We start from the raw sequence: 15,792 nt of genomic DNA, 5'->3' as shown, positions 1-15,792 counted from the left end.
TTTCCACGCTGTGTTTCTTCGGGACGGTATTTGCCACGGTCGCAAAACGTTCAACCGGAATATTCCGGCGGGCTTATGCGTTCGCGTAATCTAGCCGTTAGCATCTACCTCATTCTACACCAAAATAACTGCATCTGGAGCAGATAGTGCGCGCGGGCACTTCGCAATAATCGCGCGCAATAATAATCGCGAATCGAGTATCCGCCGCGGGCGGTGCGCGACGGCGAATCCTTGCGCATCCCGTGTGTAAAAACTTTCATCGCCGGAAGCCGTTTGAGCTGCGGACAATAATCTCCCCGAATCCCGTCTACCCAGGTATTTCGTAGCGCAACGATATTATTTTGCACCCGCTTCAGGAGGAAACGGGAGAAACAAAAAAGGGACATATAACGGGACTAGATTGGGGAACAGTGCGCTTTGATTGTGTTCCTCGAAATGACGACTTAAAAAACTACATTTAATAGAATAAATGTAATTGTGACAAATCTTGAAAAATTCACCTCGCCAAATGCATAAATAATCGAGATTGTATCGCACTTTACTAAAGTTGAGTTCGCGCGAACTGGAAAAGGTGGACAGCGAAAGAAAAACGAGCACCATCGAGTCGGCTTTATCATTGCGCTTCGCGTAGTTGAGTTATAAGTTTGGTATCATCTTCGAATGAGATAAGTTGTGCGAGAAAGAGTCCGAAATAACTTCGCAATAGCTCGCGACCTCTTCGCCGACAGACGGTGGACGTTCGCAGGCTTGAACGACTCGGAAAATACCACACTTTGCTATCGTTCGGGTTTTTTTACTCGTCGAAAATCATTTAATTCACTAAAATTAATTTTATTTTATAACTTATACCGATTTTCAACGAACAAATTAATATAGCATAAAATCCAGTAAACTGCATGTAAAATTGGCACAAATTATTCCGATTATTCGCGCCAGAAATGCAGTCCGGAAAATCACGAAACACTCTCAATGTGCGAGCGCGCGTGCAGTCATCCTCTAATCTTGGTGTAATTGCTTTGTTGTGCCGAGAAAACTGGTTTATCTCGCATAACGGCGAAGTCGGAGTTCGGTGACGCGAGAAAATGACGAAGGAAATCGAATTTTTCCGCGTTCGAATCGCGTCGTGTCGTCGCCGCCAGTCGGGCTCTCTTGTCGATTTTACATTATGCGGCGGCGCTCGGTTGAAGGCCGCCGCAATCTCTCTCACGGTTCAGCGATTAAATCGATTGTCTGACGCTTCGACGGCGGAAGTTTGATATATTGAGACGGTACAGGCTCTGCGTTGAAAGACAGAAACGGATTGAGAGATCGGCCGCGAGGCAGAAGGAGAAAATGATCGAAGAGAAAGAGAAAGAGAGAGAGAGAGAGAGAGAGAGAGAGAGAGAGAGAGAGAGAGAGAGAGAGAGAGAGAGAGAGAGAGAGAGAGAGAGACGCGTTATCGTCTCAAAGTGAGATGAGTTTTCATTGCACATCCCTGATGTCGAGCAACACGCGGCGGGAAATGTTTACCGTTACCACGCTGTTTTACGAAGAAGGGCGTCTCATTACAACGATGCTCCGCGGTGATTAAATGCAGCAGAGTTGAGAAAGAAAATAAATGCGCGATAAAACGGCTAAGAGCGTTTACTTCGCACGCGTAAGGTTCCGCGAAAGTAGATGTTCGTCAGCTAGTTATTCAGAGCTTGTTAAGTCCACTGCGTGCTGTTCTTCATTTTTCTTCGTCCGCTCTTCCCGCGCGTTTCACCGCCACTCAGGACGGTTTCTCTTATCATGACCTCGCGCCACGAACCGCATCAGTCTTCATTGCGCTCGCTTCGCTGTCGAGTAAAAGCAAGAATGAGAGAGAGAGAGACTTGAACGAAGAAGAGAAGAGAGGGGAAGAATCAGAGACTCGCGAAGACTACGAGGAGCGCGCATAGAGCCCATCCGTCTCTTCCGGGGCTCTCGCCTGCATTTAATCAACGCCTCTGTTAATAGACAAACTCGATGCGGAGAATGGTCCTTGATGGTGACGCTCGGCAATCTCACTCCGAGGGTGACTGAACGAAGGTGACTGCGCAGGCAGAGAAGTAGGCGGCGGCGGAGACGAGAAAGAGAGAGAGAGAGAGAGAGAGAGTGAGAGTGGGAGAGTAACGAAAGGGCTGCTGGCTCGAAATTAAACGACGAAACAAATGGCTAATCATGCGTCCCGCGGAAGGGCGCGAAGGATACAAAGTGGGACAAAGTCATCCCCCCGCTCGTCCTCCGGCGCTACGGCAACCCTACTTCGTCCGACGACGACGACGACGACGACGACGACGACGGCGGCGGCGGTGGCGACGGCTGAAGGAGCGGGCGTCGAGTGGCGGCACGCTTCGCCGGAGTGAGGAAAAGCGGAAGCAGCCCCCTCGAGAAATACAAAGCAGCCACCTAACCGGTCCCGCGCCATTATTCCGCGCCGGCGTGTCGCGCGCGGACGCTCGCCACGGCAGGACCGCGGCACGACAAGGACGGAGTTGAAATTAAGTCTTATCCGGGGCAACCTATTTTCCACCCTCTACTTTCGAAAGAAAAAGCAATTTCCGCCGACATAATTGATGAATTAAAATTTTTCGGAAATTTAAATGCGAAATTTTCACGACGCGCGCTCAATCGTAATGAACTAACGAACAAATAATATTCAGCGAGAAGCGCAAATTATTTTCGTAGAATCGGACTTTTCCAGCGGATTTTTTTAAATGTAATCAGTCGAAAATTTTAGTGCAGAATAGAGTGGAATTTCGATATTAAACGCCCGTGTAACTAAATTTTCGACGTATTGCTCGTGTCCCGTCACGAGCCGACGAACCTAACGAATCGGATTCTATTTACACTTGATCATCGCAAATCAGCGAGCTCTGCTTCTACCTCCCGTGAGTTACGCTATTAAATTCCATGTCGGATTGTGTGTCTATATTCGACGCACGTCCTAATCTACATTTTCCAATTTCCTTGCCGGGCCGCTCTTGCCGCGCCCCTCACGTTCGGCGCTCCGATAACGAAAAATCGAGAGAATCGCAATAATCCCAGCCGACGAATCAGGGAGTCGGTAAAACTGATTAAAGCTCGGCCTGCGAACTACGCGGGATCTGGAGAGGAGGGACGGGGGGCGGTTTCCGGACGGACGGCGGGAAAACTTTAACTTCTTCGGTCGGCTGACTGGCTGGCTTTCTCTCCTTTCCCCCAGAAAAGAGGATGGTACTTCGTCGAGAGCGCGGCGTTTAGGACGAGGAAGATCGCGTCGGGGTGTTATTTTATTACCCCGTAGAAAGAGAAGGATCCGGCCTCCGCTCTAACCCGGCCCGATAGCACCTCCTAGCGCCGACATCGCCCTCCAAACTCCTATAATTCCGCTCGTAGCCCCTCTCACTTCGCCGCGCAGCCTACGTTTTCCCCCTGCTTTTCCGCGCGAATCCTCCGCATCGTCGGCGACGAAAGCAACCCGGTACCCTTGGAAAATAGGCGGGGTAGTTTATTCGCATCCATTTGAACCCGTAGCCGTGCTCCCCGGACCGATGCCGAGGCTCCTACTTCAAAGCGCTCGCCGTCTAAGCAGCGCCCTTCCCGCGCGGTTTCTTCGGGAAGATCTGGCCTCGCTTTTTAGCCGATTCGGATCGACACCCTCTCTTCCCGTCTGTGCTACGCCCTCTAAGCCTAATGGAAATTTCATTGTTGCCCCGACACGCCGTAATTATCAGGCTTCGAGTAAAGGAACCGCTATGAAGTGCGGAGATCTAAGTATGTCTGGTAGCGGTGGACGTGGCGATCGATAGCGACGAGGGAGAGGCGTAATCGTGGAAAATAATTCACGTGTTCGAAAGATATTATATTTCTACTGTGAAATTTAAATACGCCCAAATATATTACGAAGATATTAAATATTATCGTTTTCGATATCGGCTCGTAAAAAAGTATCGACATTCTATTAAATCAAAGTGTTTTTAATAATTGACACAATTTACGAAAAAAAAATACTCACTGTCGAGCCACTTGGAGTCGTACTTGAGCGTCCTCTTGAAGCTGAACGCCTTGCGGCCGGTAGTCAAATTGTAGAGATCCGTGCGGAAGATTACGGTATCGGCTTTGGTGAACTCGGCGTTCGTGCCGGAATAAAGAGCTGGCAAGTCTCCGGGATTGCCCTTCTCGACCCAAACCGCTGTCGAATTGTCGGCAGGGTCGTAAGGGCACTTCGCGATGCCCATTCCTACTCCCGGGACGAACTCGTGACGTGGCAAGTGAGTCAGATTGCTCTGGAAAAACATTATTCGGGGAACGTGGTCAAATAGGCACTAACAGTGAGAAAACATAAGGGATCAAATCTAAATCGCCGAAATATCTTCATTTGGAAAGTAATAAGTTTACGACACAAAATTGTTGTTTAGTTAAATTGGGAAAAAAATATCAATTTCAAAAAATATGAAAAAATGAAAAAATAGCAATAAGCTTGGAACGCGATGTGTAATCAATTTATGGAATCTGCAATATGTATACTTTACTGTATTACTGCGTTTCTCGTTTCATATCAAATATCTCGAAATAGTCTAACTTTATTTAGTAGCTATAATCTCGAGCTGCGGCACACAGCTTAGGTAATTGGCTGAACGTTATTATTACGCGAAATGTTACGGCACACTCGGGACCCGTAATGTTTGGCAAAGCCGGATTGGTGTAACTTTCCATGTCGTTACACGGGTACTTAAACGCCAAGATCCATTCATCCACTCTGGCCGCGCTTTGATACGCTTTGCAAAATTTTGCGCATAGCACAATATGGATTTCTATTATTGCGATAATGTATGCACATTTGCTATTAATAATAGCATAATTTATTATCGCTTTAAATATTTCAACAGGAATTAAATTGGAACGTATCGTAGGAATGCGTGAGTAACGGTGAAATTTATTCGTAACGCGAAAATTAATTAACGATATTATTTTCAGATGCCTCTCCATGTTTCGTTATTAATTAATTAAATTAAGCGTAAAGCAACACAAATCGGTGTGCCTTGCGCATATCGCGCTGAATCCATAACACGTTTCAAGGGAAGTTACGGATGTATTTAATATCGTTTTACATTTTCAATTTTCAACAACAAATGGCAGCGGACGTTTAAACATGCATATGCTTTTTTTTTTTTTTTTTTTTTTTTTCCAAATCTTCGTCAAGCCAATCGTTATTTTTAACAATTTCGCAATCCAATCACAAGCTGTCGCGTATTACAAAATCAAATCTAACGAATTCGTTTAGTGTACATTGCAATTTATAAAGTGCAAAAGAATCGAATAATATGAGAAAGCAGCGCGCACAGTGTTCGTTATATTTTGTTACTGCACAAATAAAAATGATTGTCCGCATATCATAATTGAAGAATTTTACAGAATACAGATATTAAAATAATTCAAGCTATTTATAATGGAAAATTAAAATAAATCTACGCATGATTTTTTATTAAATTTCTCGATAAGCGCAATAATAATGAAAACTTACATAAATCACCCAGTCCTTGGGTGCGTGCGCGTTCGTACCGCACATATAAAGCCGATTGCCATCTCCCATCGGCTGTATCACTCTTATGTGATTTCTGCAGTCGAAATGCTGGAACAGAAAGGAACGGGAGGGAAAATTAAATTCGGCGATATACGTACGTGGGCGACAAGAAAATAGTCGCAGACAGCGTATCACGCGTAGACGACAGTTCAATGTGCCGTCGCGTTCCCTTCGGGCTTTTCGGGAAAGCGAAAGAGCGCGCGTCGCGGTCGATCACGTCGTGCGCGTATTTCGCGGCGAATCGGTGCGCGGGAAATGAATTGGTTTTGTCGTCACGTAGGGAATATTTGCGTGGACCTTACACCTCGACGACGACGCGTACACGGTGCATACGAATGAAACCGTGATAAGCACGCGCGCGCGTCTACGAGGCAGAACGCGATCGTGCTCCGTTTTATCGCCATGGCGCGCGATTTCGAGGTATGAATAAAAATGGACGCACAAGTACGGAGCGTTAAATGTTTCACGGTTAACCCTAATTTTCGACCGAGATATCGCATGCGTGCGATAGCGGCAATTTGGAGGGAAAAGCGCGACGATTCCTCTGCGGGTTATATTATAATATTTATGCTACGGTAATATATATCTGATTAAAGCGGACGATTTTTTAACAAAGCTTTGAATATACATTAATTCTGATGAAAGTATGATGCAGATTATTCGGGAAGAGGACTGCTGCGGTAGTTTCTCTTTGCGGTAAAGATACAAATAAGGTACATTCTTTCTCAGACTCGAGCGATACCGCAGTGTTTATTAAAGAGCAAGCTCGCGTCTTTCGCCTTTGCGCGTCTTCAAAGAAACTAGTTCTTTTATTTCAACACGTCGGTTGGCTGTGACTCTCCGACGTTACATTCGATGCCTCTTTTTGCAATCACCATTCTTTGGTATTTCGTGCTCGAGCCGGTACTGGAATTAAAATTCTTTTCAAAGACAGTACAGTACGAAAGAGCCGAACACAAGTCAAACCGCGAGGAAGAAACCTACCTCTGATTTGCCCTTGGACACGCAATTCGCCACATTGCTGGGTTCCAAGTTGAGTGCATCTCTCTGTAACAAAGAGAAAAGTATAAATATTAAATTGTGAAAGAATTATTTGCATAATAAAATTATTAATAAGATTTCAACTTACATAAGATATATATATATAAAATTACACAAAATATAATAATATTTATTGCGATATTTTTTCGGTTTTTCAAGATATCCGAGTATTTCATATTAAAATTGGAAGACAAAGGGAATTCCATGTCGAGCGAGATGCCATGATTATACTTCTAGGAAAATCTGCATGATTGTTTCTAGGCAGGAGTGTCCCCCTTTCTTACGGACGACCGCTCGACACGCTCGACTCTACGAGAGGCGTCGGCAAGTGCATACTTCACATTTTGCAAGCTCGGTGTGTTGCGCGACTGCCGGAGCAGTAGCAACCCTCTCGTAACACAGCCGGAAAGGTGCTACAAACGCGGCGGAATAGGGTCAATATTCGAGGTTTAGAGGGGAGATATTCGAGTAAAAATAACGAGACTCCTCTTTTCGTTTTAAAATACGTCCCCAGTTGTTTCACATACGACACCTTGCGTGATATTCCCTACGCTTTGACGCGACATTCTCGCGTGAGGTTATTCGGAGAAAATTAATTCTGCAAGCATACACATGTCGCGACAGTCAACGACGGTCTCCCACATTTTGTGTGTGTAGATGTACGGTTACGACGTTAGGAAGTGATTCGTTTGCACGGTCAATCGTCCAAAACGCGTCGGACCTAACGATCGATCTCCTGCGGACGCGTGCCCGGGTGTGTCACTGCCAGAAACGGCGTCGATTCTCGATATTGTCCCGTCCCGAACGTAAGGGCGAGCCGAACAGCGTTTTCCGACGTTGATCTACGGCCAATAAATTACCGAAAGAATCGTCCGCGTCGCGGCGAGAGCGCTGGACGAGTCATATCGAGAGCAGATGAAAGAGGACGTTAAATCATTGCGGTTTCCGCGATGGTACAAACCGCGACGCATTATCTATGATTCAGCGTCGATCGTAAAACAAAAAAAGAAATGCTCCCGTGTACAATCGCGGTAAACGGAAAACATATCGATCCCGTCACATAACGTCGTTCGCAATTTTATGTTCCAAAGTGAATGAACTCCGCGCGTGCCTCGTCGCCGACTGTAATGTACTGAAATCCCCGCATTGCGGGACGGATAAATATACAATATTGTTTCTACATACGACTCGCCGACTTTCGAAAGTCGCATTCCGTGCACAATTTGTCGGGTAGGATGTACATTGGCGGGAATCCAGGCGACGCGGTTGAAGTGGATACGAACATGATTTACCTCGACGTACGGTATATACGCGGTCGCAATATTCAGAACGGACTTAGAGTGCCCCATTATAAACATAATCCACTTACAAACAGCACGGCATCTACTCCGCAAAATAGCGCCGCCGCGACTGCGGTAACCGACTCGAAGTTACCGATGAGTATACGTTCGCGCTATACGGAACAATAGCGTAATGACAGTGAATCGCTCGCGGGCCCGCGTTATTCCGCAGTCTGACTCGTGCCTGTATTATTCTCCTTAATTTACCGAGCCACCATCGATCCGTTTCCGATGGCTATCGCTTCCCATCAGTTAGTTGCCCGGAGGAGGCTCACGATTGGTCGGATATAAGCGCGAATTTCACCTTGGAGGACTGTTAAAATCATTTAACGACCCCCGGGCCCTTCCGCGTGGGCGTTGATAACGACGTATTACTCGTTAAGCACCGCGGTGCATTAAGGCGCCGGTGTACACAGCCGGCAGCTCGGCGGTAATTAAAAGCGGAGCAATTCCCGGTATCCGCGCTTCACCCGTGAGCCCCCCCCCCCCCCCCCGGCGCGCGGAACTTCTCGTTATACTAATCATTACAATCCGGTCGTGAACCCGGGCACGGAGATGGTTGCGCGAAGACGGCGAGAAATAGCAAAAGACGGCTGGCGGATGGGGAATCCCGCAGCAGACGGGTGCGGAGATAGAAAGAGAAAGCCTTTCTACGAATCGCGTCTTTAATGTAGTTCGTGTTCCTTCTACACGTACACCGAATACACCAACACTAGAGCGTGTAATATTGTTTTTAAAACCGACCGCGTATGTCATAAGCAATTATGTTTCGGACACGTAAATTAAATAAGAATTAAAACGTCGTTATTTTACAATTTTGTCAAGAAAGCAGTTGCGTCATCCAAAGTCATTACCGAATATGGATGTCGCCAAATGCACATTCATTTTTAATTAGATACAATTAAGTACCGTTGATACATTACTCGCTCGCATTAAGCGTCGACATTAATGACATCGCGTGACGCGATCGTCCCCTTGATAAAATCGTGTAAACAATTCGAGGTCTTAATTTTCATTTAATTCAGGCGGGAAACTATTGAAAAATCGTTGAAGTAAGAAATAAATAACAAAGAACTACGCCTATGTCTCTTCAAAGGATAAACCGTGTTAGATCCAAAAGGGTACACGCGTACAGCTGTCGGCAATAATATTGTCGCCAAACCGCGATGCATCATTTCATCGTGCCACCTACGACGCCATTAACTTTATAGCATCAGCGTACCTCCCAGCGTGCAAACACCTCGACTTCCATTACCGGCGTGATACGCCGACTATTAAACAGAAATATCTGCCATCATCTCGCCTGCCGTGTCCTATCCTAAAGTCGAGGAATTTGACTGTCGCGGATTCACCCCCATCATTTCCGCGACAGAATGTCACATTTGAATGTCATATTATCTTTTTTCATGCAGTAACATCGTTTTTATGAAATACGAAAATGTAAGGTATATTCGCAAAAATTTCAATATTTAAAAAATTCAAAGATTAGTTAATTAAAAAAAAAAATGTTAAAGACCCAAGAACATTGTGTGAACCGAAAGACATCGTCTGAACTACGTTTACGTCCCATTTCGGCTGCGCTCAATTCTTTATGCTCGTCGTGTCGGATCAGTTGGGAAGCCTCTCATTCGCTTCCTCCGTTCGAAGGCTTACGAGCCGTCGGTTGGCGCATGGGTGATAGCTTTAGACTTTCGGCATTCGAGCTGGGTTGATTAAGCTCTTGGCAAGGTGACGGTGCCACGAGAGAAACGCCCAGAGGTTGTCATCGCTCGCGAACTCGTTCCTCTCTGCCCGCCCCCGACCTTCGTTACGCTCCGGGTTTAATCATCGTCGCGACTCGTGCATGTTGAAAATTTCTCTCTCTGTGTGTGTATGCATTTTCCTCAGCATGCAAGAAACGGCTTGTGGATGATTAGCTTCCTCAAAACGAAGATACACCATCCGTGTCTCGGCCTTTGTCGATGCCGCCGCTGATTTTCGCCTTTTCAGCTACCGCTTTCAGCGGTGCCTCGCCGAGAATTACAAATGCAGCACTGAAGGCATGCAAAACGGGTTGTAATTAATAATCTGCGAAAGTGACCCATTTCGAGATTTTACGTGAATTATTAATCTCTTTATTTACGTATTCATATATTTATTTTACAAAAACGATACGCTCTTCGCCATAATCTCAGAGCGTGTGATGCCGGAGGTGGTGTGCTCTCGCTTAAATAATGAAAGAAAGTCTACATATGCATATTTATGAATACTTTCTTTGCGGCGGTAAATAGAAAAACATTTATGGATGAACGTTTTTACCAACGTCGGTGTGGCCGAGCGAGAGTGGGGGAGAGACGGAGAAAGTGGAAGATCAGTGTATGCAAGGAATCGTATAATTTACCGTACTAAAATATTAAAAGCAGAAGACTACCGACGTCCCGAGGGTATCGACACCCCCTAACCTCGGAAACTCGGGAACGTAACGGTACCTGCGAGCTTCCTTAAAAATTCACGAATCGAGGCCACCGCGGTGCTTTTTATCTCATCAAATAGTAATGCCGGGCATTGGACCGTTAGGAGACGGGATCCCTTCAGACTCTCCCCCTGATCACGTGCCACGTATACTGTCACGCGGTACACCGAAGAAAAGATATTAATACATTTTTATTATTTTTTAATCAAACGCATTTTATAAAAATCTTTGGGCACTTTTATATTTATTTCTTTTTTCTATCTGACCCTTTTATTTATATAATCTGCGCCGTGGAGAAGAAGATGGAAAGGAAAACTCGATGATACGCTCAACACGTGAGTGCTATACGAAGAGTGAATGCACTCGTTATAAATTCATGAGGAAGTGACGTACGATCGACCAGCATCGCGCGTTGTCTCTTTCGTGCCGGATGATGTCTGCATCCACGATTCGCAGTCGTGTCAGGTGGTAACCTTTGTTACGCATAAAATTTTCGCGAACCGGCCTGACATTTCAGCAAGACGAAAAGTGCCTTTCGTTGTCGATCGGCGCCGTAAGTCACTTTTTCCTAATGGAAGCCGTCACTCCACACCTTTTCGCCCTCTCTCGCGGCCTCGCACGACTGGAGACGCGCGGGGGGGAAAAAAAGGGGAGGAAGGAGTGAGAGCTCGGGATTCAATCTGCATTCAATATTGATTCCAATCCGATATCGTGGATTTCCATTTTTGTGATTTACTTCTTATGCCGGCAGCGCCGGCACTATCTGCGCCGCGAAAGGGGGTTGTTTTTCCGAGGGTCAGCCCCAATGCATAGCGATGTCGCGTCGTCATCGATCAAATTTCGAAAACGATAAATAAGCGGTCCTCACTCGCGACGATACGTTCACTTTTGATTCTCGCAGTGCGCGCCGACGGTTCTTCCCTGATTGTGAGCGATCGACTTTTACAAGCGGAAAGCTTTTCGGTTATTCGTATCAATTACGGTAAGTCAATGAACTAGAAGGCATTCCTTAACGACCAAAGTTCCAGCGCGTCGAGAAGTTTTGCGGAAAGACGTAGCTACCATCCGGAGATAAGGCGTTATCGATCTGATTTCTATCGCGGCGTAAAGTCACCTAATATGCTTCATTAAATTGCTCGGTGCTTTAACTGTCTATTTTTACATTTGATTAATTTATCTTTTTTTATATCGTTCGCGCCACGAACAATTCACAACAGCATGTTTGCAATAACCGCACGAATAACATTCTCATTAGCTCAAGAGAGCATTCATCGTGAGAGCCGATCGCAAACATAAAAATTCCTTTGAGCAATTTAAAATCGTTCGTGCGGTCCTCGACGTTGTGCAGTGGAGTGTATTTGAGCACCCGCGGTATTCGCTGCTTTTCTTTATATTTTCCCCACGGGCGTTTTAATGGCAGTCTGGAACGAAGTATTTTACACGACGACGAGGACGGCGACAGCGACGATTACGACGGCGACGACGACAAGGACGATGGTGGAGGGTCTGTATGGCTATTTAAACACTTTCACCATAAATTCGCCGGAGAAGGCACTCCAGTCTCGCTCGCGCCGCGCAACGCCTTCCCTCTCGCACGACCGTTCGTCTCTTTTTACCGCTAACCATGTGCGCGTATCATACCTTTTCTTGCGCGACTCGTGATTCGCGCAACAAAAACGAACAATGAGAACGAGACGTAGACGGAACGCCGAGAAAGAGAGAGAAACGGGGCAACTAATACGGCGATTAAGAGCGATGAGTCTTTAGCTCCTTTCGATAATAGAGTATAATGAAAAAGTTGATTGTCGCGATACGACGATAGGAAATATTGATGGAACGATTTATTGATACTTGCCGCACTCGATAACGTAATAATTTCGGAAATATATCGCGCTTCACGCGCAAATTTGTTTGAAACAAAAATCCGATAATGGAATGAGAATGGACGAGTTCTAAATAGCAGGGAGGGGGAGGGGGGGGAGGAAATGGTAACGCGTCGAACTTTGCGGAGCAGCGGACGCAAAGGTGGCGACGAAGATCGAAGAGGAAGCACTGTTGACAGTCACTTCGTCGGGTAATAGGGCAGTTTCGTAGTCTGCAATTACCAGCGTCGTTGAGGAACACCATCTGGGACGATGGTCCACCGGTGTGAGCTTCCACGAGGAACCTCTGTTTACAATTTCGCTGTTTGCCCGACGACTGAAGAAGGTTTTCCACCTCAGACGTGGACTAAGAACAGAGACTGCCGACATGTTTCACTCCCGGAACGAAGTTTCCCTCGAGTTCTTTCATTCGTCTCGCCTCGCGTCCTCGTCCACCGCGCGAACTTCCTCTCCTCGCGATTTCTGCGAACGTAACGACGGAGAACAGGCGCATCGAGACGGGGAAAAAAAAGATCGCGCGCGATCGGACACCACACTACAATGATCATCGCTCTAATTCTCATCTTTCACTTTTTTACGACGCGCCGAAAATCCGGCGTTAAAAATAAAAGTGCACGTCTGCGTACACTAGTGTAATGAGCACGAAAGAACGAATTACCTGCGGAAGTTTCTCGCAACTTATATCTGATGAAAGGGTATTACGGAGCGAAGGAAGCCCCGCCGCTGGCCCGAGGGCAAATTCATTTCTGGTACACGCGAAGTCGGCGCTGCGCGGGGCAAGAGGAGGGCAGGAAAAATCAAGAAAATAGGAAGTGTATACGACGACGAGTTGGAAAATCGAGAAACAAGAGATTCCGGGCGGAAGTTCGAAAATTTTTCATTTCGTGCTCGCCTTTTCGCGTTGTCCTTCGCTTCCACGGGAGTGTACTTCTTACTTGATTACAGGAGAAACTGATTTATAAAGGTTGCGCTTGTAGAACTCCGAGAAAACTAGGACCATTCGACGAGCCTTCACGCTTGCGAGCGAGCGGACGAATAATATGCGAGAGAGGAATACGCGTCGCCTCGCGAGAAAGCCCTATAATTAATTTCTCGTCGAAGCGCAGCGAGAACTCGGAAGACGATACTCGCGCTTAACACCACTTTCAATATCGCCTGTAAATACACCGGCGCATAATGCAATTTTACCAGCTTGTCGATAACGTTACGATGTGTATACGGCGCGTACTATTTATGTACTTCCCAAGAACCGCTCTCGTACGCGATAATCGGCTTTCGATGGCCCTGAACGGAGGAGCGTGACGCAGGTCTCGCGTGTATGAAGCGTCAGAAAATAATATGTAAATAATAAAAAGTATCGTTCAACCGAAGTATTTATATATCACGAAAAACAAGATCTTAAAATATTTATGACAAAAATAACATAAATAAAGTCTCTATATAATTACCGATTTACACATACATTATCGAACATTTCGTTTCACAAGAGAGAAGATATATTTCGTACTCTTGTAATATTCTAGTATTTACGACACGGAGATTACTCATCTCTTATTAAAAGTATTTCAAAATTCATATTCACCGTGATATACCGCGCAGATCTTAAGACAACCCACCTACAGCGTTTGTGAGGGATGGGAGGGACTTGTCAAACTGAAATTCCGGCTACAGTCTTATACCGAATTCATTGTCGCAATAAACTCCGCGTCGTAAAAGGCGAGAACGTCCGTCCGTCCCTAGTTGAGAGGGCCGGATAAGAAAAGGCAGACGCGAGAGAAGTTTCGGGGTGGATATTCCCGTGGAAGACAGCAAGGCAGCAAGTTACCGTACACACGTAGTGGCTCGGCGTTAAATGTATATTTAATATCGTCATTTAGAAGCAACACGGGAGGGGCGGCCGTTTGTATTTCGGATGTCGGCGGAATTGTTTACTGCCGTGCGTGCGCGCCGTCACGCGCTCGCCTACATCGGCCACGTGTACATCTTCGCGTTTCGCTTCGGAATTTCAAGTATCCCCTCTCTTATTCGCGATTTTACAGCCGTGTAAATCCCGCGAACGATTCCTTAATACTCGAGTGATGGCAAGTAGACGTAAAAGCGTTTCGGCGCGTCCGTCGGGTTCCGGCCAATCGTCCGGCTGCCGAATGATTTTCGTGCACGCCGACTCTGTCGGTATCGAATAGGTATCGTTGCAATCGGATGGGGGGTGATCGGATCGTCGGCGGAACGCCGGATTCCCGCTCGTCTCGAATTGGACGTTGCTTTATTGGACGTAGCGGTGGTTTATAGATTCCGATTTTCCCGGCGCGAGGGTCCGCGTTTGACTTTTACTCTCCTTTTACCATCCTACTCGCGCGCGTAGACGCTTCCCGCTCTTCCTCCCGCCGCTTCGACTATCGACTGCCGCATGCTTTATTCACGGCGCGGCCGGGCTCGTCTCGGCTGAGCATCCAACGTCGGAATTCGTTACGCGATCAGCAACGATGGACGACTTCTTTTTCGCGCCGACTCGATCGTACCGCCGTCCTCCGGAATCGATCAGACGATTTCGCCTTATCGTAACTCCGCTCCGTACGTACAAGCCGTAAGACTCACCGTCCTTCGTGAACCGCGCGAACCTGAGTGCCTCGACGAAGAAGTAACGCGCAGGAGAAAAAAAAAAGTCAAACTCGGGCGAGGCTGGTCTTATCGTTCGATGCACGTCCTCGAAGACGATGATAAAGATACAAAGATCGCGCCGGGCGCATCCCGTTGGAAGCGAAATTACCTGGTTTTCCGATTTTAGATCGAAATCGCTAAGCGATTGATGCTACCTATATCTTTTTCCATCGAATATAGATTTGTTCGGAAAAAAGTTATTTTCTCGCAACTTTTCGCTATGAAAAAAAATATTTTTGCGAGAACCGATATTTTTTCTTTTTATTTTCTAAAGCGTATCTGGATCAGTCGAATAGTTTTGAACGTACTCGATATCTCTCCCGTATAAAAACTACAATATCGAACGACAAAGGCCCCTTTACAAAAATAACAACAATCTAAACACTCGAAGTCGTAAATTTTGTCACTCAAAAACGCGTGATAAACGTATTAATTATATCGATCTGTTTTACTTGTCGTTCGTAAAACGCCAGGATCGCGGGTTTGATGTGTAACTTGTTTTGCGCTGTATTCTTCCAGCATCACCGTTCTTTTGTAGAATATCTGAGCCCGAAGCCAACTCCGGTCGTCTATTCCGGCCACGTACTATAACTCGCCTGGAACGCGTGCGGTCCCTCAGGGCGGACACACGAACTCGAAACGTTTCTTCCCCTTATGAAATTGTAACAGAGGTAGGATTAGCATGGGACATTGTCTCGGGCGAAGGGTAGGGTTGTACCGACGTTATCGAGATCGAGCCGTCTGCCGAAAATGTACTCGAATATCTATTCTCACTTTCGCTCTCGCGAAAATGCGTCGTTTTAAATGTACATCTTAAATCTTGACAAATGTCAGCCTCGCTTCTATTTTTAT

At 46.3% G+C, this 15,792-nt stretch overlaps 2 protein-coding genes across 22 annotated transcripts in view; one reads left to right on the top strand and one right to left on the bottom strand.

Moving 5' to 3' along the window:
• Sema2a (Semaphorin 2a) overlaps nucleotides 1–15,792 on the bottom strand; it is a 314,626-nt gene that overhangs the window by 8,829 nt on the left and 290,005 nt on the right. For all 15 annotated transcript variants that reach the window (XM_067359175.1, XM_067359184.1, XM_067359179.1 and 12 more), the window contains 3 exons: nucleotides 6,551–6,613; nucleotides 5,507–5,614; nucleotides 3,998–4,268 (listed from right to left, as the gene is read on the bottom strand). In XM_067359175.1, the coding sequence (XP_067215276.1) occupies nucleotides 3,998–4,268; nucleotides 5,507–5,614; nucleotides 6,551–6,613 (442 nt within the window). The remainder of the gene's footprint in view (nucleotides 1–3,997; nucleotides 4,269–5,506; nucleotides 5,615–6,550; nucleotides 6,614–15,792) is intronic.
• The window catches only part of LOC105670031 (uncharacterized), a 210,128-nt gene that overhangs the window by 100,370 nt on the left and 93,966 nt on the right, over nucleotides 1–15,792 (top strand). The gene's annotated exons all lie outside the window — the stretch shown is intronic.

Source organism: Linepithema humile, chromosome 7 (assembly GCF_040581485.1).
Source record: "Linepithema humile isolate Giens D197 chromosome 7, Lhum_UNIL_v1.0, whole genome shotgun sequence".
Lineage (NCBI taxonomy): Eukaryota > Metazoa > Arthropoda > Insecta > Hymenoptera > Formicidae > Linepithema > Linepithema humile.
Note: the sequence above shows the minus strand (reverse complement) of the source record. Positions and strands in the feature narration are given on the sequence as shown.